Source organism: Lissotriton vulgaris, chromosome 3_1 (genome assembly GCF_964263255.1).
Source record: "Lissotriton vulgaris chromosome 3_1, aLisVul1.2, whole genome shotgun sequence".
NCBI classification, from domain to species: domain Eukaryota; kingdom Metazoa; phylum Chordata; class Amphibia; order Caudata; family Salamandridae; genus Lissotriton; species Lissotriton vulgaris.
Window position 1 is genome coordinate 1522077682 of NC_141689.1, and position 25496 is coordinate 1522103177.

General features: G+C 49.1%; 1 protein-coding gene across 4 annotated transcripts in view; it reads right to left on the minus strand.

Moving 5' to 3' along the window:
* Positions 1 to 25496, minus strand: part of SEC24B (SEC24 homolog B, COPII component) — a 764077-nt gene that overhangs the window by 536764 nt on the left and 201817 nt on the right. For all 4 annotated transcript variants that reach the window (XM_086962000.1, XM_086962001.1, XM_086962003.1 and 1 more), the window contains one exon: positions 11051 to 11177. In XM_086962000.1, the coding sequence (XP_086818126.1) occupies positions 11051 to 11177 (127 nt within the window). The remainder of the gene's footprint in view (positions 1 to 11050; positions 11178 to 25496) is intronic.

Here is a 25496-nt window from a genome sequence, read left to right on the forward strand (position 1 = left end):
TCCGTAGCACAGTACCAAGGTAGTCCCATTCCAGGCTGTCAAAAGCCTTCTCTAAGTCTACCGATAAGACAACCGGGCACGGGGCGTCCACAAGCGGTTCTCCCAGCAAGCGGAACAACCTGCGAATGTTCATGGTCGTGTTGCGCCTGGGGATGAATCCAGCTTGGTCCTCTTGTACCAGGGAGCTCATGTGCCCCAGCAGCCTCGAGGCCAAGATGCTGCTCAGTATTTTATAGTCAACCGTCAACATTGATAAGGGACGGTAAGACCCCGGATCGGATGAGTCCCTTCCGGGCTTGAGGAGGGGAACCACCAAGGCCTCGCACATAGAGCTCGGGAGTCGCCCAAGCCTCTTCGCCTCTCTGTAGACTATCAGTAACCTAGGGGCTAGGAGATCAGCATAAGCTGCATAGAACTCCACAGGAAGGCCGTCTAGGCCCGGGGTCTTATTCCTCGCCATCTTTTTAATGGCGCTACGGATCTCTCCCAATTCTATGTCGAACCCCAGGGCTTTCGCCACGTCCTGCTCCACTGTTCGGAGCTCCAGAGGCTGCAGATAATTATTAAGCAAGTCAGGGTCTCGGGCAGAGCGACTGCAGTATAAACATTCGTAGTATTGCCGGTAGCAGCTCAGAATCTCAGGCTGAGTGCACACCACAGTCCCGTCTGCCTTGCGCATGGACGTCGTCAGTGAGGACTGGCGCGTAGGGTTGGCTAGCCATGCCAGCAGCGCGCTCGACCTATCCCCCTCTGCAATGGACCGAACCGTATAGGCCTTGTAGTCAAAACAGCGAAGCCGTTCAACCTCCGCCGCTACCGCCTCCTTCGCCTCCGCTGCGCGTATCTGTAATTCAGGGCGCCCGGGGCGGCGGAGTTCCAGCTCGCGGAGCTTCCGGTCCGCTGCATCTAGGTCGGCGAGGATAATTCGCCTCATGCCGATCTTTTTAGAAATACAGTATCCCCTCACCACCACCTTAAAAGCGTCCCACTCTAGCGCTCTCGAGCTCGCGGTGCCACCGTTGGACGCAAAGTACTCCGAGATCTTATCGCCTAGGTCCGCTCTGAAACCACTGTCCTCAAGGATCTCGGGCCGTAATTTCCAGGTGGGCACCGCAGGCACCCCTGGGAACCAACGAAGGTCCAGCAGGAGGGGGTTATGATCTGATATGGTCCTGGTCAAATATTCAGACCGGACCGCTGCCGAAACTAGTTCAGGCGAGCCAAGGAACCCGTCCAGTCTAACGTGCAACTCATGGAGGCTCGAGAAGTAGGAATAGTCCCTAGTTGTGGGGTGCTGCGCCCTCCAGATATCCGTTAAACCCCAGTGAGTCTGCCAGTCCCTACGACCCTTAGCCAAGCGGCGAACCGGAGAATCAGGTAGGGGTGGATGCGATCGGTCGGTGTCTACATCCACTACCGAGTTGAAGTCTCCACCGAGCAGGAGGGGCCCGGAGAAGCAGTGGGCCAACGAGCCCGATAACCTGGAAAGGAAGGCAGTCTGGTCTACATTAGGAGCGTACACACAGCAAACGTTTAGGTCTCTCCCTCCCAAAGTGCTCGAGATGGCCACATATCGCCCCTCCGGATCTATAACTGTTTTCGTGACCTGGAAGGGAACCCCAGCTCTAACCCAAATTAGCGCCCCTCTGGCATACGCGGAGTACGAAGTGCAAAAGACCTGCCCCCTCCATCTACGCTGTAGCGCCGCCCCTTCCGCCTTGTTCAGATGAGTTTCCTGCAGCAGCGCCATTTGTACTCCCCTACGCACTAAATAAGCGTGGACTTTGTGCCGCCTAGACATGGTATGAAGCCCCCGCACATTCCAAGTAACACATTTCAAATCAGCAACATTAGCCATTGTCCCATATCGTTCTCGCAAAGTCTCCCCATCTGGGTCCCAACAAATAAAGGACATCAATCATCCCAGCACTGATGGCGGCCATTTTCCCCAACCAAAACTTAACAACCCAAGTATGAACCAAACTCCCATCCGCCCTCCCCAGAACAGGACCCAAATAGCACCATCTAGTTCCCATCCAAACCATACACTCCAAGAACCCACTATCCCCTACTAATCCTGCGGTCGCCACCGTAGGAAGGCCTTAGGGCCAGGTGCGGGCCGGGTGGAGGCAGTGGGCCCTCGACGCTCAGGCCACCAGGACTAAGACAGGCCCAAAACAGTGCCTAACACGCTCGGGGCAAAAACAAGGCACCCCACCCACCCTCCCCCGGGAGTCAGCATCAAGTGTCGGCACCCACCACCCCCGTGCCGGGCCCCCTCCCAAAAGGAAGTAGCTCACCCCGTTACCCCTGTCCATCCAGAAGGTCCTCCACCGATTTCGGTGTGATCACCGGCGTATGGACGCTATCAGTCACCGAATCCTCGGAGTCCGTTGGCACCCCCTCGTCACCAGGGTCCGCTTCCTCCTCAATGGCATCGTCCCGTGAGCCAGACAGCGCAGACAACACCTCTAGCACTCCCTTCCGCTCCGTCGATGTCTCCGCAGTTGAGGGTCCGCCTGAACGGCCACGGCGACTCCGAATTCTTTTGGACCGCCGTCTCTGCTCCGGCTCCGCCGCCTGCTGAGATGAGGAGCCGAAGCCATCTTTCCCTGCTCTGTAGAGTTCGAGCCAGTTGCAGACGTCCTCCGGGGTATCAAAGAATTGAGTCTTGTCATCGACAATTATGCGGAGCCTCGCAGGAAATAGGAGCGAGTACTGGATGCCCTCGCTCCTGAGCTCGTGCTTGACCGCCAGGAAGGAAAACCGTCTGCGTTAAGTTTCATAGGTGTAGTCCGGGAAGATGTTCACCTGGCTGTTCGCCACTTTGAATGGACCATTATGCCTGGCGGCATTGAGGATGAGGTCTCTGTCCCGAAAATGCAACAACCGTGCCACCACCGGTCGCGGGGTCCGACCCTGTTGTGGTGGCCTCGCTGGGACTCTATGGGCGCGCTCCAAGGTGTAGAAGGAGGATAGACCCTCCGGGGCCACCGTGTCTCGGAGCCAGGCTTCCAAGTACGCCACCATGTCGCCATCCTCAATCTTTTCCGGCAGGCCCACCACCCGAATGTTATTCCTCCTGTTACGACCTTCCGCATCCTCCGCTCTCTGCTCCAGGGCCGTAATACGGGACAGGGCATCCTTCATAGTCGCAGCCAGGGTTCGCTGCGCCGGCTCTAAGGTTTTCACCGAGCTCTCCACTTCCTTGACCCTGTCCGAGAGTTTGCCGTGATCCGCTCTAAGGAGGCCTAGGCTTGTCGCTACCTGGGCAATGTCCTGCTGAAGGGCCGAGCGCGTGGTCGCAATCGCCTCCAAGACGCGGTCAAATTGCTGCTGCATTGATGCACCACCAGAACTCTCCGGGTCCCCACGTTCCTCTTTGTCTTGGGACTCCGAGTCTGAGGCGGCTGGGGTAGCCCCCTTGGCTCCTCTAGGTTTCCCCATGTCGCCGGGAGCACACCGTGCGGGTCCAGGAGCAGGCTTCTCCGAGTGCAGGCACCGGCTATGACTCTCCCGGTTGCTGGGCCTCAGGTCGAGTGCCGGAGATCCCCGTCTCCAGGGCCTGTTGGACCTCCTCAGCTTCGGCTCGTGCCACCACCACGTCGTCTGAGGGCACCGAGGAGGAGGCAGAGACAATCGTCGCCAGGTCGGGCAGGCCCGTGCGGCCGATAGAGTCCCGGAGCGAGGGTCACTGACTCCACCGGATGATCTGCGGCGCCAAAGGGTTGCACCTCCCATGGAAGTGGGTCGGCCAGGAAAAAGTAGCCAAGTGCGGTGTAGGGAGTGGGGCCACCGTCGGGACCTCCAGGCGCCCGCGTGCGGGATCCGCTATAGCGGGGGCATCTGCCCGTCCGAGTGCGATCCTCGTGAAAAGAGTCCGATCTGACCAATGTCCAGTTCCTCACATCTCTGGGAGACGGCAGAGCAGGGGGCGCGCCGCTGCTAGTGTTGTTCCATCAGTCTAATGGATCCGGCCAAGGGGACAATGAAGTCCGGGCGCCATGTTGGGCCGCACTCCGCAGTTCCCCAAACTCCGATTTTTCACCGGGTCACCGCTCGTTCGGACTGCGCCAAGGGCCCCGGCAGGTCTCCGTCGGGCCGATCAGCAGAATGCGGGGGTTGGGGTGCCCCGCAGCCTCCGATTTACAGGATAATCACGGGCTCAGTCCCGGAGCCGAGCTCTCAGGCGACCATCGCCATCGGCGCCCAAGCCACGCCCCTCCTCGAAAATCACTGATGTTGTGATTTGTGGAACAGACATCTCGATGTTGAGTTTGAGCCCCTCTCTGCAGAACCTCATGGTATGCATTAATGTCATCTATTGGAGAGACCCTGTAAATAGGGCTGTCTGACAGCGTGGGGGAATAATCCCTCTTGGAGGAACGCGTAGAGGAAGTAGAGGAAGGAGATGGTGTTCTTCTACGATGAGCACTGTGCCTCCTTTTTCGTGACCTGACTGCGCGTTCCTCTCGCCTGGGGGAACATGATCTATAGTGCCTTCCCTCAGGGGACCTCTCGTGCCTATGTCTGGGAGAGCTCACTCTGTCCACCTCTTCCACCAGTCTCTGAAGAGGAGATCTGTGAACAGGACTGGCATACTCCTGCATTCGCCTTGTCGCCCCTGAATCCTGCCAGTGGCGTAAGGGCAGCTGCCATCTTGGGGACAACTGAACAGCAGAAGGAGCCTCCTTTTGTCTTGAAGGAGACTTGTGCACATGGCTTGCAGCGTCCGGAGTGGCTGATGTTGAAGTAGCCCGTCTGGAAGAGTGAGAGGACGAATGGCGCGAGGCTGACTCCGTCACCAGGACCACCGATCCATCTCTCAATCAATCAATCAGTACATTTATAGAGCGCGCTACTCACCCGTGGGGGGTCTCAAGGCGCTGAAGGGTGGGGGGTCGCTACTGCTCGAATAGCCAGGTCTTGAGGTGTTTCCTGAAGGTGAGATGGTCCTGGGTCAGTCGTAGGTGTGCAGGGAGGGAGTTCCATGTCTTGGCCGCAAGGTAGGAGAACGATCTTCCACCGGTGGTGGTTCTGCGGATCCGTGGCGAGGGCGAGGCTGGCGGAGCGGAGCTGACGGGCACGAGTGTTGAACGAGAGACTGTTGTTGAGGTATTCAGGGCCCATGTCGTGGAGTGCTTTGCGTGTGTGGGTGATGAGCCTGAACGTGATCCTCTTGCTGACGGGGAGCCAGTGCAGGTTTCTCAGGTGGGCGGATATGTGGCTGTGGCGAGGGATGTTGAGGATGAGTTGTGGGGAGGCGTTCTGTATGCGCTGAAGTAGTTTCTGAAGTTTGGCTGTGGTGCCTGCATAAAGGGCGTTTCCGTAGTCTAGTCGGCTGCTGACGAGGGCCTGGGTGACGGTTTTTCTGGTTTCGGTGGAGATCCACCGGAAGATTTTTCGAAGCATGCGCAGGGTGTTGAAGCAAGAGGACGAGACAACGTTGACTTGCTTGGTCATTGTGAGGGAGGAGTCCAGGATGAATCCCAGGTTGTGTGCGTGGTCCGTCGGTGTCGGCGTGGAGCCCAGCGCTGTGGGCAACCAGGAGTCGTCCCAGGTGGATGGGGATGGTCCGAGCATGAGGACCACCGTCTTGTCTGAGTTCAGCTTCAGGCGACTGAGCTTCATCCATTCTGCGACATCTTTCATTCCTTCCTGGAGGCTGTTTTTGGCGGTTGCTGGGTCTTTGGTGAGTGAGAGTATCAGCTGGGTGTCGTCGGTGTAGGAGATGATGTTGATGTTGTGTTTGCGTGCGATGGCGGCGAGGGGGCTCATGTAGATATTGAAGAGGGTTGGGCTGAGCGAGGAGGCTTGGGGTACGCCGCAGATGATCTCGGTGGCTGCTGATCGGAAGGCGGACTCTCTGGGTTCTGTCGGAGAGGAACGAGGTGATCCAGTCCAGGGCCTTTCCTTGGATCCCAGTGTTGAAGAGGCGGGTTATTAGGGTGTGATGGCATACGGTGTCAAAGGCTGCTGAGAGGTCAAGGAGGATGAGCGCAGTTGTTTCTCCGTTGTCCATAAGGGGCCTGATGTCGTCGGTGGCTGCGATGAGGGCGGTCTCGGTGCTGTGGTTGGCTCGGATTCCGGACTGGGAGGGGTCGAGCGAGTTGTTTGCCTCGAGGAATGTAGTCAGTTGTTTATTGACGGTCTTCTCAATGACTTTGGCCGAGAAGGGAAGAAGAGAGATGGGGCGGAAGTTTTTGAGGTCTTTGGGGTCCGCTGTGGGTTTTTTCAGTAGGGCGTTGATTTCTGCGTGCTTCCAGCTCTCCGGGAAGGTGGCTGACGTGAAGGAGTTGTTTATGACGTTCCGGAGGTGGGGTGCGATGATGATGTCGGCTTTGTTGAAGATATGATGGGGGCATGGGTCCGAGGGGGAGCCAGAGTGGATGATGTTCATGACGTGGGTGGTGTCTTCAGTGCTGAAGAGGGTCCAGGCGCTGACGATGGTGGTGGGGGTCGTTGGTTCGGTAACTGGAGGCGGAGTCTGGGGTCCGAAGCGGACGTGTATATCTGCGATCTAGCGGTGGAAGAACGTGGCGAGGGAGTTGTAGAGGTCTTGTGACGGTGTGATGTCGTTGTTGCTGGCGTTGGGGTTGGAGAGCTCTTTGACGATGCTGAAGAGTTCCTTGCTGTTGTGGGTGTTGTTGTCTAGCCGCTGTTTGAATGATGTCCTTTTGGTGGTGCGGATCAGTTGGTGGTGTTTGCGGGTGGCGTTCTTGAGGTCTGTCATGTTTGCTGTTGTCCGTTCATGGCGCCAGGTTTTTTCGAGTGTTCGGCAGGATTTCTTTGAGTCTTTGAGGGCGTCTGTGAACCATGTGGTTTTCTTGTTGCCGGTCTTGCCTGGGGGGTTCTTCAGTGGAGCGAGGTCGTCGGTGCAGTTGGTAATCCATTGTGCGAGGTTGTGTGCTGCGTCGTTGGTGTCCACGGTGTTGGCGGGCGGGTTCTGGCTTAGTGATGAGAGGAGCTGGTTTATGGTGATTTTGCTCCAGTATCTGTGGGGAATTTTTGCGTTGCGTCGAGGAGGCCTGAGGCCTGCCTCGACGTCGAGCGTGCTCTCGACATCCAACCAGCACGCATTCTAGACGTCGATCTTGGCACCTGACTTCTCGCTGATTGGACCTCCTGTCTGCTCGACGTCGAACACTGTCTCGACGGTGACCGGTGCCGGTAAAAAGCAGGTGAAGAATGCTGCCTTGACGTCAAACGGCGGTGTACAGCCGACGACGGAGGGTCTCTCTCTCTCTCTATTCCAAGCGTCGCCTAGACGACGGCGGAGCAGTGTCCAATCTCGACGTCGAAGGTCTGCGAGACGACGGCGGAGGGGTATTGTTCGCCCTCGGCGCCGAACGCCGTCGAGACGACAACAGAGATCTCATCCTCAACGCCGATAGTCGCCGAGTTGACGACGGCGGAGGACTCTTAGCTCTCGATTTCGATCGCTGATGGAACTGTGATGACAGAAGTGAGCCTGCCCTTGAAGCCGACCGTTGAGCCAACGACGGCGGAGGGTCTTCGCTCCTCGACGCAGAGTTGACGACGGCGGAAGGCTTTTGCTCCTCGACGCCGATCGTCGGCTGGTTGACGACTGCAGAGGGGTCTTGTTCCTCGACGCCGATCCTCGCCGGGTTGTCGACGGCGGAGGATCCCGAATCTTCGACGTCGACGACGTACCTTTTCTCGACGGCGAGCCAGCTGTCGAGGGTCTTTTCTTGGATAAATGACCCACCGGTAGATCTTGTCTCAGGGCCTAGCCCGACGCTGAAGTAGAAGGACACGAGGTCTTGCTTCTAGATGGTGTTCTAGACCTCTTGGAGCTCTTTCTCACCGGAGACCTTCCGCTAGATGACTTATCTGCCAGGCCATACAGGCAAATTTTTCCCTGTCCTTCAAGGTTCTCCTGGACAGGGTTTGGCAGTGAGGACAGGTCTTGGGATCATGATCCTCAGGTAGACAAAGTATACAGACCTCATGCAAATCTGTTTTGGCCTTCTTTTTACCACAAGAAGGGCAAGAGTCAAAAAGAGATGGCATTTTAAGCTGTTAAAAATGCCCAAATCTGTCAGAAAAAGACAGCCTCTTACTTCAAAAGATGAAAACCGTCGAAGTAAGGAATAGAAGTTGTGAAAAGTGAAGAGATTTTCTGACAAAAGTCAGAAAAAGTGGAGCTGTGTTGCCAGGATCCTTCCTGAAGGAGCCGGAAAGAACAACTGACCTAACTGTCACCCCTGAGGCATGATGGGAAGCTGGGGGTCAGGAGTGCCTTAAAGGCACGGTGTCAGTGTTTCTCTATGTAGCTATAGGTTAGCTTTTCAGTCTTTTTAGACTTGGTGTTTGCAATGCAGCCTGGCAGCTGTCTATGCTTTCAGTTCTTTATGAGAATTTCTACTGTTTACTGAGCATTAAAACAGATTCTAAACACATTTTATTGTTGTTTTTCCTGTTTCTAATGTATGTTTTCATGTGATGAAGGAAATTCCTTGCAGCATGGTTCAGCTCTGTTCTAGGCTGCAGTTGTGTATGTATATATATATATATATATATATATATATATATATATATATATATATATATATATATATATATGGGGCACATATATAATAGTGTTTCTGGGGTCCCGCGCATGGACGGGAATATTCTAATGCTTAGGACTATTGATGAGGATCCCCTGGAAGAGAATTACAGAATTCAAGCTGTGTGGAGACTGCAGGAAGCGTATGTTGATCAAAGACCAGTACAAGGTGTGCCTATGATGTGACACTTTTAATCCGGGTCTGGTGGCTAAGGGAACTAATGCATCCACTGCAGGGGCCTGTGTTCGACCTCATGGTCAATAAAATGAGTACCATTGAGTAGGGTAACAATAAACATCTGTTATTCAGTGCCAAGATACCCAAGGGTGAACGTGTACTTTACAAATACACATGTTATGTTATGACAGGTGTGTCCTTATACACCCTGAAGCAATTATGAACCAAGAGACTAAACTCTTACGTCGCTGAACACAAAAGGAGGTCACGGTCGAAGCATAGGTCTGCTTCCATTTCCTGGTTGCAGGCCCGACTGGGGGGTCTATCATAAAGCCGCTCCTGCGAAAATTCCAATTCCCATTCTGAGTCTTATGGGGTAAGTCGCAGTCAAAGTCTAGGCATAAGAATAAGAACGCTAAGTGTCACACAGTCACCAGCCGACTCCCTAAGTCTAGGGAGAAAAGGACACTAGCCTGTGCCAAAGGAATCCACTGGGACTGCAGTGACCAGTGACCCAAAGGACTTCGAGGGACCCCACCTCAATCGTGGACCGAGGAACAATCCTGGGAAGACCCCTGTCGACCATACAACACCCAGAGCATCTTTCAGCATCGTGTATCCTCAGCATCAGGACCAATTCAATTTAAATCTATTGCGGTCCGTGCATAAAGTATGGAACTGGAACAAGACTACTGTGATGACCAGGTAACTGTTGAAATACTCCTTAATGCCCCCCTGACCAATTCCCTTTCAGATTTGCTCACCCAATCCGGTCTGGAGTAGCAAAACACAACTCTTCCAAACTTTTCAAAAGTTGTCAAAATTGATAGTCACCAATGCTTGTTTGCCCTATTGGAACAAAAAGCTGAAATTTACTTTTATTTAAAAATCTATATGACAGAACCCTTCAATTGATTTTGCTCATCTTGGTATCTAAATTCAAAACAATATAATATATTTTTATAAATTGGTGTTTCGATTTCTTTTGTGTTACTTGACCTTATTCTGTTTGGTGTGTCATTCTAAATGCTTTACATTAGTTTATTTTTTAAGCCTTGCTGCTCGAAGCCACAGCTCTCCAGGGTTGAGCTAGAGGTTTTACAACTGAACCAGACTGGACCCAAGACTCTTTTGTGAGTGTGTTACACTGTGAGGTAAACAACTACATCGTATAATACACCACAATCCTCACATCAGGGATATATTGTATGGGGCAGCATTCAAAGCCTTTCCTCTGACACAGCGAGTCCAGCATATACAGGATATGATCCTGAGGCTTTGTCATCAGTCCTGAATTTCAGGGAGGATGAATCTGAGGTCTCTAATCTCCTGCCCTAGTACATTCTGCTCATCCCCAATCACAGGTGGCACATTCAGGCACTCAAGTGGACACTCAGATCCCAGTGAGACCAGCACCAGTGATGCCTCTCCAAATCCATTTGGATCCCAAACAAAACAGCATAGGATTTGTAATGGTGGCTTGAGGGTGCTAACGTGACCAGCAACTGATGTCTCTACCTGACCCGGAGTTCACTGTGGTGACAGGAGCGTCACAGGTTCAGAGGGTCAGAGGACTATAGTCTCCCGTAGACAGCCAAGCTCCATATCACTCAATGGGAGCTTCAGCTGATCTGCATGGCGTTAAAGAGTTCCAACCATTCATCAAATGGAGGCAGGTACGAACATCTAAGACCACCCTATGGTACTGCAACAAGCGGGACAGAGTCGGGTCCTAAATCATGTTGCAGGAGGTGCTACTCCTGTGGCGATAGCTGGTTAAGCAGAACATCTTTCTAACTTCCAGCCACCTCGGAGGGTCCCTGAATGCCAGTGTGGAAGAACTGAGCAGACTGTCTGGGTGACACCATCCTGAGGTGGTGCAAGGCATCTTCGATCATTGAAGCACGCCATGGCTGGATCTAGTCACCACCATCAAGAACGCATAGTTCTTGATAGTGGTGACCAGTAGCGGGACTCCCAAATCTACGATGGGGAATCATTCAAGCATGAGAGAGTCTATGAAGGATGAAATATACAATATCAAATTGCAACGTTTATGATAGTCTGAGATAAGTCTGCAATTTGTAGAAATCTCATTTGAATTCAACTAAAAGGCACAGAGTATTTAACAAACTAAGGAGAAGATCAAGGAGGAACTAGAAGATCAACTGAAATTGGCTACATGATATTTAATACTCTTTGAATCTGGGGGGGTTTGCAATCATTTTTAACGAAGTGAAATATTTGATTTCTATAAACTACAAATACAATAACATTATTGTCTTTGTTTCAAAACGTACCATCATTCACTCGATAGCAAAGGCTGCACTTCCACCTCCTTTGGTCAATGAAAGACACAAATGGGTTGATGTATGTCCGACAAGATCTGCATCTCACTATTGTACTTGATGTTATCACTGGTAATTGCTGTATGCAACGTAAATTAAAGCATTATTAGTACAGCATAATAAAAAAGCATAATCAAATTAGAAATTTTATTGAAAAACATTTTTAAAAGTAATTTTTTTTCTCCCTATCTGAATGCTCAAATGTACTTTTCAAACTAAGAATATGGCAAGGAAATATGTACAGTGTTAATGTAATCTAGTGCATTATTTTTAAAGACACAACTATCAAAACACTGAGTACAAGATACACTAAACTTATACATGTATATGTATGTCTCATGAACGATAGAATGTCAGTAAAAATAGAATGGGAGTTAATATAATAACTGCAGTCGTACTTGAAACACATGAAACTTTGTTGAGTTGGGAACATAGTTCATTGTTTAAAATAACACCACCCGTAATTAAAGCTAGTTTCTCATTTAAAAAAAAAATTGTTTATTGAAATTTTGCACATATACACCATAGAAAACATGGCATTCACATATTCACTGAAATACAGAAAAGAAGAACAATGTCTAAATACAAACTAAGGGGATTGGGATGATCAGGGGGTATCCTTGTACTTATTTGTGGTCACTTTACACAACTGCAGTATAAACCATATCGTACTAATTGCCGACTGTGTCATTTCAACATTGAGGTTCCGCCTTTCCCTCACAGTTCGAGAGGATAACAGGAGACAACACACACAATGCAATTACGAGCATCAATCTGGTGGCCCATCTGTGATCCAGTGGGAGCGTAACAGTATTTCTATGGTGGGGAGTAGTGAATATCTACATGCAGCTCGGCCGTCGCTATGGTGTAGGCGTCTGTGCAGGGGAATCAGAGCTTTGCTGTCGAAGACAGGAGGTGAACGAGCCCAAATTATCCTTGGGCTAGGACCTGAGAGGTATAAGCTCCCAAAAAGTGGATAACTGTTCCTGATAATAAGTGACGTCCTGCATGCCAAGTCTTAATATCGGGGCAGGCGCCTGCCCCACTGTAGAGCTACTATGCGCTTCGCCATTAGGCGATTAGACACCGATTTGCAGATGGGGCGTCCTTTACATATCCCAGTAAGGCCACTAGCGGAGAGCGACTAAACCTCTTACCAGTAATGTCTACAATGTGCTGGAACACATCTCCCCAGAACTTGGAATCAGCAGGTATATCCAGGCCACATGCAGAAAAGTAGCCTGTGGGGCTCTGCAATGCAGACATCCGTTATCAGAGCGTAGACTCATCTGATGTAGTTACACTGGGGTACGATAAATGCGATGTAAAAATTTAAAGTGTATCAGTCTCAGATGATAATTCGAGGATAAGTAGAGGGGCTGCCTTAGGCATGTGTAAGCCGTGCACCTGCACAGGGCCGCCAAACCCCAGGGGCCGCCACGCCAATATATATCCTTAATATAATAATCCTCTGAGGATGGATACATATGTGCGTGGCATCCCCTGGCAGGGATTTGGCGGCCTCCGGCTCTGGAACACCTTCCTGAGCTCCAAGGGGCGCCGCCCCGCCCGGATCCCCTCTTCCGGGGCCCCTACCTACGCTCCCTGCCCAGGGCCACCATGAGCCTAGAGCCGCCCCTGATAAGTATTCTAACTGGCCGAAGCAAGTAGTATGGCTACTGAGCCACTGTAATATGGGGGTCTAGATCTGCTGTCCAGGCTTCAAAGGATCTGGGGATGATCACTGGGGAGGTGTGCTGGGTTGTGATGTAGAGGCATGTTATTATCTTAAGAGCAGAAGAGTCTGTAAGCATGTGCTCCAGTACAGGTAAGGGGCGGGATGGGGATGGGAATGTGTTGTGCATGGCGTAACAATTTGCGCGCAGCTGATAATACAGTAGGGTATCTAGGAACGTTATTTGTGAGGTCTCAGCCTGCAGTGGGTGGAGTAACTGGCTGTCTGGATAAAAGTCAGAAAATTCAAAATTTGCAAGTGCGCCCAGTTGCTCCTTTGTTCAATAGTAGAACTTCTTGAGGGCTCTTGGCTGGCGTGATTGATGGGGCGTATGAAAAGCTGAGTTTTGCTCTCTTTCACATCCCCTCCGATGTCCATCTGACAGTTTAGAACATGCAGATTTCACATCTAGGGTTCTGTTAGTTATGATAAAGGGCAGTGCTTAAAGGATAGGGAGCGGCACGGTCCTTTTAGACTGTCACATGAGGTTGGTATGGTGGCGGGTACTGAAAGAGGTGGAGAAATTGGGTGTGTGCGCAATAAGCATACAGGGTGAGATCCGGGGTCACCAGTTCAGCTTGTGCCAGCGGGAGGATGAGAAGCTCCCAGGATACCCAGGATTGTTTGCCCGACCATACCAGACTAATCATGGAGGATTTTAGAGATTCGAAGAATTGTGAAGTAAGCAGCGTAGGGATATTAGCAAAAAGATACAGCAGTTTTGGTAGGACAACCATTTTTGTAATTGCAATTTGTCCTGTGAGAGTTAGTAGCAGTTTGGACCAGATGTGTGCCTTCTCTTCTAATGTAAAGTGAACACCTTACCACATTTCTTGTATATCCCTGCTGAGCAAAAATGCCCAGGTAACACACCAGGCTGTTTGCCCACTCCAGTGGATATTCTGTTGTAAATTGTCATGTGCCATCGGTGAGTGGAAATAAAATGGATTTAGCCCAATTTATGTGAATTCCTGATATGCCACTGAATCGCAGCAGTTCGAGTGTCATTGGAGCAAGATTCACCTCTGGCTCGTGGACATACAGTACAATGTTGAACGTGTACATAGAGACCACTAGCCCTCTAGTGGTGAATACAATGCCCCTGTCAGTTTTTTGTTGGCGCAGGCGGGCTGCCAAGGGTTCCATCGCGATAGGAAATAAGAGTGGCAGCAAAGGGCACCTTTGATACGTGCCCTGGGAGATGGGAATAGGGTCAGAGATTAGATTGCTTAGATGCACCCAGGCAGTGTTAGAAGCATAGAGTAGATGTATCTCATTGTTAAAAGTGGAACTAAGATCTAGTAAAGAGAAGAGGAATTTCCATTCCAGTATATCAAATGGCTTTGTGGCATCTAACAAAGCAGCCAATGCAGAGACGTGAAGGGCAAGGTGATGCATTAAGGTGAATATATTGCGTAGATTGTGAGATGTCGAACGCCCGGGGAGGAAACCCGACTGGTCGGGGCTTACGATTAGCAGAAGAAGAGGCTGCAGTCCCTTTGCTAGAAGTTTGGCAAATATTTTATTGTCAGTATTCATCAACTACAACAGACGGTATGAACCACAGAGATTGGCGGGTTTGCCTGGTTTTAACAACGTTATACTGGCAGCTCCCCACACTGAAGGTGGTAGAGTCCTGGTTTCCTAGAGATTCTTGTTATAGTAAGGAGATGTGGAGCGAGTATATTCCTTGTAAAAGAAGGAGGTTAGCCCATCAAGCCATGGAGCTTTATCTCCTGGTAGGCTTTGTATGATCTGAATTACCTCTTCAGTGGTGAATGGAGGCTCGGTGTAATCGGTCTAGCCAAAGTACTTGAAGTGAGTTAAAATATTTTATCAGCTCCATCTCCGCTGGCTGTGTGGTAGAGGAGTAAAACTGAGCATAGAATGCAGTCATGGTATCGAGCAAGGCAGACTGGGAGTGCACTGGATTAGAATCCACATCATGCAATTCAGTGATGTATGGGGACTTCTTTTGGGGGGGAAGGGTCGAAGCTGGCTAGCCAGTGTTTTGCTAGGGCGATCACCCTCTCCGTACCACTGGGCCTGGGCAAGGCGGTGTAGGAACCTCATCGATCCAGATGACCTCTTCCTGGAGTTTCTCTCTAATGTGAGCCAGGTCTTGGGATTGAAAGTAATGTCTCTCCAGATTCTGAAGGTCCCTTTCCAGACTGTCCAGGGTGTGCCTTATGGCCTTCAGCACTCCAGATTGCTTAGCGATACATACACCTCTAATCACTATTTTGAAAACCTCCCACACTATTGTGGGCGATTGCACTGTGTGGTACTGAATTTTAAATACTCAAGTATTCCCCTATGAATTTCTTCCCGAAATACTGCATACAATAGTGCTGCAGAGTGAAGGAGTGGGATTTGAAATGTGATCATGCTCGGGACGTGATCTGAGAGGGTGTGGGGTAAGTGCCTTACTGATGTGGTCCAAGTTTGTATATTCCAAGATATCAGCCAAAAGTCCAGCCTTGACCAGGCACTATGCTGAGATGAGGTGAAGGTGCCCTCTCTTGTGGTGAAGTGCATCTGCTCCAAGCATCTACTAAATAATTATCAAGTGTGATGGCTTCGCACATGGTCATTGCCTGGGGTTGATGGCTACGGGAGTTGCCAACCCTGTCCAGGTGTTCTTCCATAATTGCATTAAAGTCTCCACCCTGATTATCGTCCGGTTACCAAGAGGAGCTTTTTATTTTTACCAAATGTAGAGAAAGAACTCAGGGTCGTCGGCGTTGGGACAGTAAATGGCTGCAATGAAGACCTGTCTCCCATGCAGTGTGCCCCCCAGGATGACTTATCAACCCTCTGGATCAGTCAGAGCTTAGAATGTCTTTTCCATGGGAGTCCGCTCCGAATTAGCAGTGCCACCCTCCTGGCATAGTTGGAATAAGCAGACGTGTAGATATCTTCCCATCAACGTTAGGCATGTCACTGTAGCCATCGTGTGTGTCAGAGGGGAGCTGAGCGTGGAACCAAGTAACTCAAGAGGTGCGAAACCAATATCTGATAGTCAGATAGCGCAATAAGGCATTCACACAGTAAGAACATGCAAGTAGTTTGCGTTGTGACCAATCCCAGTGTTTAACATACCTAGCAGGTGTTTCAAACTCCAACCCCGAGATCCCAAAACCTATCAAACCATAACAACTTCGCAGCCCTCCCATCACCCACACCAACGCCCCAAACAGGTTGTGTCATGTAACCCACCCGACAGACCAACAAAAGGAAATAGATATCTTGTAATCCGTTGGACTATGGGGGAACTATTTCCTCAATCCTCTACGGAATAGGAATTGTACGAATAACCTGCAGATGGTATAAACTTCACATCCCCAAAACCACAGCCACTATAAATTACAGAAGGGTTCACGTATAGGAAACCTACAGGAGATCAATGAAGATCCATCTGTATGACAGACAACGAATATAACAGTCTTGACAAAGGTGGAACCTAATCATATGCACATCCACCGAAACGCGTCGACGCAAGTTCATGTACAATTCATACTTTCCTCCCCGATGTATATAAGATTGTGAGGTTATAACACCAGGGTTGCTTGAAACTTTTACTGTGAATGTACGCTTTGTAATTTTCAAGCCCTACGTTTTACAATTTAGTTTTGTCTGTCGTATATTTTTGTGCAGGTCACAAAATTATAAATGTGCTTTTAATTATCTTTGGATATTATTTTGAAGTGTACCGTATGCTATTTTTAATGTTTCAATAAACTGTTTTGTACTCTTAATTTTAATATTGTTTAAGTTCTTAACGTGTGTGATGTAAATTTTACTGTGTTATAGCTAATTCCCAGCTTTTCTTGTACACAACCCAAGGGAATCCATTTGTTTTGACTTAGGAATTCTCAGAGAGACTAGGATTCGCGGGCGTACAGCCCTGCCAAGTACGGCTGAGTGGTCGAGACTCTTTCTCGCTAGGGGCACTTTAACAGAGTTTGAGAGCACCATGGTAGACGCGCCACAAGGGCATAGTAAGGAGGACACCTAGCCAGGCAATCGCCAATGCAATGAGATAGCAACAAAAAAACCTTTCCTGCAAGCTGAGAGCCAGCCCAATCTCAACGGTCGGGCAATGTCAACCCAGTGATACAGTTAATCATTGCCACTCAGTCTGGCTTCTGTGGAGGAGTGCGACGAGGCTGGCGAGGACCTCCGATGTGTTTAGAAAATTTAAGCTCGTTGGTGAGTATGTACGTTTTCCCATCAAAGGAGACTCGTAGTTTGGCTGGGTACAGGAGTGCTTAGGGCACACCAGCCTGCTGTAGAACCAGCTTGACCGGGACAAAGTCTTGCTGTGCTGCCTGGACCAGTGGGGTGAAGTCCGGGTAAAATGAGATGCTGTTCCCTTGATACTGCATTGACCCTCGCCCTCAAGCCAGTTTTAGGACCACATCGCTGTCTCGATATTTCAACAGGTGCGCCACGCTGTGGCACCCACCGGCAGTTTAGGCCAGAGAGAGCGGGCGGTGAGTTCGCTCCACGCTGAATACAGCTGACAAATCTCTTCCAAAGAGGTCACACAGTGATGTTTCAACAAAGTCCTCCATTTTGGATATGGCTGTGGTTTCAGCTATGCCTGTGATGCGGACGGAGGTTGTTGCGCCTGGAGTGGGCCTTTAGGGTCTTCATTTTTGGCCTGGATGATGCTCAACACCTTATCCATTTGTAGTAGCTGTTCTTTGGATTCCGCTTGGAGGTCATCTGCATCTAAAACTCTGCTATCGAGCAGGTCAAGCCAGGTTTCATGTTTGTCCAGGCGCTGCTCGACATGATCCAGACAGGTTGTGAGAAGGTCTAGTTTTAAGTCTATAGTTTTTAAGCTGGTTTCACGTCCATGACTGTTGTGCGAATGTCATCATCTTGCAGCGTAGAGTCTTCCAAATCTATAGTAGCAGCTGCAAAGCCTTGATCAAATGGACTACTAAGCCTTTTTCAAAAGTGAGCTTTGTTTGCTTTGTGTCATGTTTCCCCATTGCGGATGTGCCTGAGAAGCTATCCCAAGCTGGTATGACGGTGCAGAGAGTCACACAGAGTTAGTGCACAGATTGCACGAGGGGGTCTACGAGCAGATCCAGAAGTCCTGGGGAGTTTTGCCCTTGCTTGGGCGTTTCTTACCTCTTGATGCACCCTGAGTCCGCCATTCACAGCATGACCAGAGGGCGTACCGTCTGAAAGGCAGTGGGCCCAATTCAATTGTTCAGACCCCCGTCAGAGTAATGACAGGCACAGGCCACGATGAGTGCTTACTCTTGACGTTGGGGGGATGGTGCAGTCCCGCAATGGGCTTTATTTACCCAGGGAGCAGATCTCGCTGACCAAGGAGCACTACCAACCATATCTGCTGAGCACACCCCTTATTGCAGGATTCGGGTTTCAGTCACTTTTGCTTGTATATAGGGGTTCTATAGGAGTGCACTTGTCCTCATTCAAGCCTTGTTTCTCCACACATAACGCGTGGCACGTATGCCTCAGTTCAGCGCCTGAAGGCCAATTCTCGCACCGCCCACTCTCACGGTTCCATATGGGCAGGCCTGGTGCAGACTGTGATCACTGCGTGCAGGTGGGGGGCCACTGTGTAGAAGATGTCATTCTGTCTGCATTGTTCAGTTTTCATGAGGAGGGTCCAACCTTGAGTACACAGCTCCCACACAGCCCTTGATACCGCCACTGGTAGCACCAGCACAAGACTCATCACTGGAGGCGCCCGCAGCCTGGCCCCAGTCAGGTAACCCTAGTGGCAGCCGGCCTATCCGTCGGATCAGATTCTGCAGGTCCAGCATGGATCAGAGTCGGGCAACTCTCAGAGCAAGGCAGCTGAGGATCATGTAGTGCTAGTCTCCTTCACGACAGGCCTGAGGTAGGCCCAGAGCTGCTCCGCCGCATATCTGCTGCCCAGTGGGATCAGCAAGCTTCAAACTGGAGACATCTGGCACCAGTGGGAATTATAGTGATGAGCCTGCTGTTTCATTGATGTGTGCCCCCTTATTGAAGCGGATTAATGCAGAATGTTGTGCTCGACTGGCCAAGCCCCCTTAGAGAGCAGTCATCTTACTGAACAGCGAACCCACGCCCCCAAACTTGTTTTTCATTTAAACACACTTTCCTCTGCCACTGTAAATAGCAAACCTTGTAAGTCACAATGTATAAATATATTCTTCAATCACTATTTATTTAAATGTACACAAATTTGCCAGTCCTATTAAACACATGCAGTCACCTTAATATACAAATTCTCTCATAAAAATGTTTGTCTACCACACAAAAGCACATTCACCATTACAGTTCCAAGCCAGTGGAAGGGGATAATCTTGTGCATCATTATATTTGCCTTGTGTAAAGAAAGCATGTGGAGCTGGTAAATCAGTAAAAAAAGGTATTTTCCCAAGAGGCAATTTTACATAAACAAACATAGGGAATTAGGCGGCTTGCTATGTTTACCCTCTTCTGACTCTGGCAATAAAGTATCTCTGTACAGGAGAAACATTTTTGTCAGAGTAAAAATCCTATCATATGAACTCGCCTGAATGGCCATGAGAAAGTAGATGGTTCCCAGGGTTCATCCATGATGCTGTAATAGTGCAATAGCATAGTGCAATTGCAGTGGAGGTGGTCCCATATTAGTGGCATGACATCAACCCAATGAACACTGAACATCTTCCTCCCGCTATGTAATCCCAGCAGTATGGACTTACTATCTAGCTACTGTGGAGCCACTGAATCAGGAAATTTACTTGGAAGTGGTGCCCACCTGGACTATGAATAGATCTCAAAGGTGGCCTTCAGCCTAAAGTAGGGTCATCTAGGAGGAGGCAGCCAGGTACAGAGCAGTTCAGACAAGGAAGAACAGGTACTGTGGAGTCTTGGCACTTGCTTCCCAAGGGGACAAATTACTCCCATATAACTAAGAAAAGGGAGAACTTAGGAAAACACAAAGATGATGGATGTTAGGAAACTGTTCTTGACTTTCATAGTTGGCAGTTGTAAACCCACCACCTCCGCCGCATAACTCATTACCACGGGAAAGGATGTACTATCTTCTATTGGTAGACCAGGGAGAGGACACAACCCAGTGTCCAGGTAAGTGTCCAACCTACTGGCCTCCTACAAGCCCATGAATAAATTGTCATAATCACAGTGTTGCCGAAAATCACACTCATGTCGACTGCCATCCCCAAAGGCTGGTTGACATTGGTCACAGAGTCCGAACCAAACAGTAGTAAGAACGCTAGGGTGCGACTTCAAAGCAAAAGCACGGTTCTGTCTGAGTTTGATTAAACTGGAGCCAGGTCTATCAGTATGGCTTCAAGATGCGACCTCAGTTGGGGCAGACACGGATTCGGCTTCTAGTTGGAGAGGACAATAGAAACGGAGTCATCCTCCAGCACAGGTGGCGTTTGTGCAGATATTGCAGGGACAGATGTAGATTTTGGTGGTGGAATGGAAGTCGATCATGGCACTGGAGTTGAACCTGAGGAAAGTTCTGGAAACTCAAATTGTACAGATGGCCCTGGTGCAGTAACCAGACTAGAGACCTCTACGGATCTTTGGGGTCCAAAGGCATGCCACAGGGAGCAGGAGTGACCAAAATTCACAACATGGTCTCTTTAACGGCCTCACCCTGTTGCAATGTCGCAGATAGACTCGGAAAGTCAGGACACATTGTGAAAAGTTGTAGAATCCGCTCCTCGGCAGGGAAGTGGAAGCGAGACTGTAAGGCACCCTGACATTTTTACGTCTTCTCAAGTTGAGAGTAGCAGGGCTTGGACAAATCCCACTTGGCTTTCTTGTGCTTCTGCTTCAACTGACCAGAAGACTTCGACCTCAATGAAGACCTGTTGTGGAAGCAGCCTCAAGAGCGGGAATGGGACCATGCCCTCTACTTCGAGCAGGAGTGGAACTTCCAAGACTTCTTCACGTAGTCGGTGACATATAGCTTTGCTTCACGTTCTCGGATTACCTTTCTGTTTGTAAGGGTGCACTCCACCCAGGACATGGGTCAGGCGCTGAACTCAAACACCAGAGGCATATGGGGGGTCGTCACGGAGTGGTTGCGACAGTTCCTACAAGGCTTAAACAATTTAGTTTCACAATGGGACACAGTTCCCTTGCACAGTGGAAAAAAATTCTAAGAGAAAAACTCGTCAACGGACTAGAATAAAGTTGGGAGTGAGCGCCATATTCAATACAAAGGCGGGGAAAGAAAGCAACTGATGTCAATGCACAGGTTTACCACTTTGCTATGCTGCTCGACCGTCAGTCTGGGTCCTCGGAATCTGTGGTCAGAATATCGATCAGAAAAATCTTTATCTACAGCTAAGGACTTTGCCTCTTTATGGAAGAGGACACTTATCTTGACATCACAACTACTAACTAAGAAGCAGTGCTACCAGTCAAGAAGATGGAACTCCTAGTAAAGCCAATTGTATCTAGTGTAATCAAAATTGAACAAAGTTGGCTCTGAATGGGGCTTTCTCAAAATCTCCTGACCTTAATTTTGTAACTACGAATGAATATGAAGTAAGATAGTTCAATGGAGAAATCGTGGATACCACTTCAGCGTAATTTCCCCATTTTCTTGAGCTGAAGCTGGAATTTAAAATCGACACAGCCTTTGATGTTTTTTTCATGGCTTGACAGGTAGGTAGCAGATAGGTTAAATACAGATCTATCTCCTGTAACTTCTATACAATAGGAACCAGTTTCAATATCCTGATTTGGATTCCCAAAGGATGACACCTCAGACTTGTCAGTACACTTTAGTTTGGCAATGAATCATGGAAGAAAACATATTTCCAAAAGAAATGGGAGGTAAAAAAATTATGCAAATTCCATTTGGGGCTAGTTGGAGAACCTACATTTGGATCCAAAAGGTTCTCCATGGGGTGATTTTCCAATTCTAGATGTTCTCCTCTAGCCACAGACCTAATTTATTTTGATCTCCCTCAAATTAACCGTGGTATCATCTTCAAACAAAAGTTTCATCTCTCCCTGAATTTTTAATGGCAATTGCTAAACTTCATGAGCGGTGATACCAAAAGGGATTTTTTATCTACATTCTTTTGGATCCAGGTTGCTGAAAAGTAGTAAGCTCAACAATGTTTATTTGTACAGATCATGAACCATAGTCATTATAGCCTTAAGTCTCAAGCAATCAACTTATTTACAAGTGGACAAATGCGCTGAGCAACAATACATGGGAACTTAATGAGTTTTTCCTTTCTAGTTTGAAACTGTCACCTCACTATGTTTGTTTGTTTATGCTTAATTGTGCTATCCTTATCAAAAATTGTACAGAGGGCATCGCCATCACTCAAGGAGTGAGTTGAAATGTAGTATTTTTTTCTTATGTAATACTAATAGAATAGAGCCTATTGTATCACTGTACTTGGTAATATGATTTTTGTCACAAACTTTTTTCAATTGAGATAGAGTGACTGGGTCACTAGAGTGTTTCAAACTATTCTTTGAGTATTTTCAACCAGCATTACTACAGCATCAAATACTACTTTACCACCTCTTGTTATTGACAGGAATCAGATATTACTATGGCTACCAATGTTTCCAGTAAGATGTGGCCAAGATGACAATGGCTTAGGTTGCGGGTCACAGCCTTCCACCCTAGTGCAAACTTGATAGGTCGCAGCACCCATCTGGACCTTTGCACTCTGGTTGTCACAGGGTAACAAGGACAGGCCCCAGTGGTGGCAGCAACATAACAGCACGACTGTAAGAAGAATGGTCTTGAGCAGCTGGAGAACCAATCTGAGGCATTGTGGTTCAAGATGTCATCTGCCCATAAGATTACTCATATGGTGCATGTCAGAGTCCACTGTGGTGAAAGCAGCAGGGAGACAACACAGAATAACCTGATTTGAATGACAAGAGGAGCCGACCCAAGGTCAGCTCTGGGTGTGGTGGTTCTCCAGGGAGTATCACAAAGAGAAGACTGCCTAAGGCACTTTAGGACTATGGTCCTTTATCAAAGGGCCCATGGATACCACTTACTTCTGACGGACACATCAGGGTCTCCTTTGTGGCTCTGTGCCTGGACATCCGGTACAAGACAAAGAAATTGTCAGCCAGGGGTGTCCTTCATTATGGCTGGGAAAGAGAACTCCTATGCTGGCCCTGGATTCCTCCACTTTGTGGGACACCGGGACTCTTGATATGACTCGACGAGACAACAAGAGACCCAGGACGCTGTACAGAGTGATCTCCAGTTGCGGTATGCATAAAATCGAGCCCTCTAACATTTCTGAAGTAGGTGGAGTCCCCTTGCTCTTCAACTGCCTGATGGGGTGGAAAGAAAGGGGTCCTCTTATCATGAGATGATGTTTGGTGTAACTGCCACCTCTTCCAGTGCCTTTTTGTACAAATCTGCCTCTCTGCCTAGAATTACAAGTCCCCTGAGTGAAGTATAGCTCCCAGGGCAAAGCAAAAAAGTTCAGAGGAGAAGCTACTGGTATAGAATTAGGTGCTCTGGAATCACAGTGGCCTCACCTTCCCAACCTGTGGCCCAGGACCTGGTTGTCACTCAGATGCTCAGGGAACCATTTATACCTACTGGAAGAGGGAGCTCCACCAACATAATGGTGCGAGCTTCTGGGCATGATGTGCCAAGGATCAACTCAGTTTGAGGGTTTTTTCTTTGCAGAGCGGTAGGCCTAAAAGGAACCCATGGTTTGGGTAGTTCTTGGCTGCTGGGCAAGGTACAAGGGACCAAAGGGATCCACGTCATCACAGCAGAAGCTTAGAACTGGGCGACATTGGTCAGTAAAAGGATTTGAATGCTGCTTCCCCAGAGAAGATAATATAATCAGGCTATCAAGATACTGTAGAGTTACTGATTTTTCATGGAAAATGGATGATACATCACAAAACTTGAATGGCATGAAGAAGGGCTTATGCAAACCTTTGTTGAAAACTATGATGGCCAAACAGATAACCTAAGGGAGAGACTATGAAAAAGCCCAAATGCAATAAAGTAGCTCGGGTAGTTCGTGAATTGGTTTCTTCACATAAAAAGATCATAATGTAGTAATCTGCACACTGATCACAGCCAATCTGAGCCTACGGGCACAGAAACATTATAGAACCAGCTGATGTCGTTGTACATGGATAGTGAAAGAAATGGGGTTTCTGGTTGGCTAGGGTGTATACCTAAGGCAGGCAGAGCCCACCACTCTAGTCAGGGTAAGGGAGCTACACACCCAAGATAACCCCTGCTCAACCCCTTGGTAGCTTGGCAGAGCAGTCAGGCTTATCCCAGAGGCAATGTGTAAAGCGTCAGAGACAGACAGACAGGCAGACAGACACCGATCCACCCACCCACTGGGCACACCACAAAAGAGACTGCACACAAGGGTATATAAAAAATATATTTTGTATTATATACATAAAACACACATTACCACATAACATAAATTGTAGTGCCATTAGGCACTTGTCATCAAAAATGCATAAGTAAATTTAGATCACATACACCATAATTCACTTTTGCCAACTAGGCAATTGTCATAACAGTTCATGTAGTGCAATAAAGTAGCTGCTTATAGGTGGCACACGTCATCACAATATCATCACTGCGCACTTATTATGTAGTTCCTAAAATGGTACTCTCTCAGGGTAAAAAAAAAAATCAAACCAACATACATTAACACATCAGGGCAAGAAAAGCAGCCTTTATGAAAGGGGAACCCATGAAATATTCTGTATACCAGGCGAGTCAGAAACATTATACATTAAACATCAGGGCATGATATGCGATGTATGTCACCAAAGGCCACTAAACGTAAATAGGTTGCAGTAAATTATCCTAAGAACGAAGAAGACAGTGTACCTGCCCTCCCACTACAGGCTACGTGGTATTTCAGAGATTCCCTACAGGATACTGGAGCCTCCGCGCTCCATTTAGCGATATTATCGTAATTTGTGGTAGTTGTGAAAACAGAACTGAGGGGCCTCCACCGAGGCTTCACCCCATCCAGGACACAAGATCTAGTGCCCCCAAAACACACAGGCTACCGACACTTCCCAACGGGTGAGGGGGGAACCACCAATCGCATGGCCAGTGTGGGAAGACCTCACCCAGTCCTTCTCCCGCATTCAAGGGATCAAGGCTGCTGTCCGCATCCATGCGGTGTGGCTGTACAGCAGGCCCCCACTTTGCCTGAAGACAGGCACAAGCCGCAGGCAGATGTGGGCAGCCCGCTTCACCTTGGGAGCCTGCCTCCCTCCGTGTCTCTGTGCCGCACTGCAGTGGAGGCAGCTAAGGAACTCCTGGGCGGCTTTGGGAGCTGTTGCCCAAACTGTCTGTTGCTAGGCGACGCAGTGCTCACCGAGCTAGGAAGCGGCTGCGCTCTTGTTCTTCTACTCCGCTTTCCCCTCTAGGACCTTTTGGTGCACTGCCAAAGGAAGAAATCCCTGTGCTTCCTGGGGGCCAACAAAAAGCTCTCCTCACAAGCTCCTTTAGTTGCAGGGGCCAGGGGCACAGAGGCACTCCACACGGCTGCAAAATAAACCGGTGGATCAGCACTGTGAACACCACAGTGTTTACAAGCCCCATACACCTCCCTAGCTGGAGATAAAAAGTCCAGCATTCTGAACAGGTAATTCCCACCAAGCCTTCCTTTA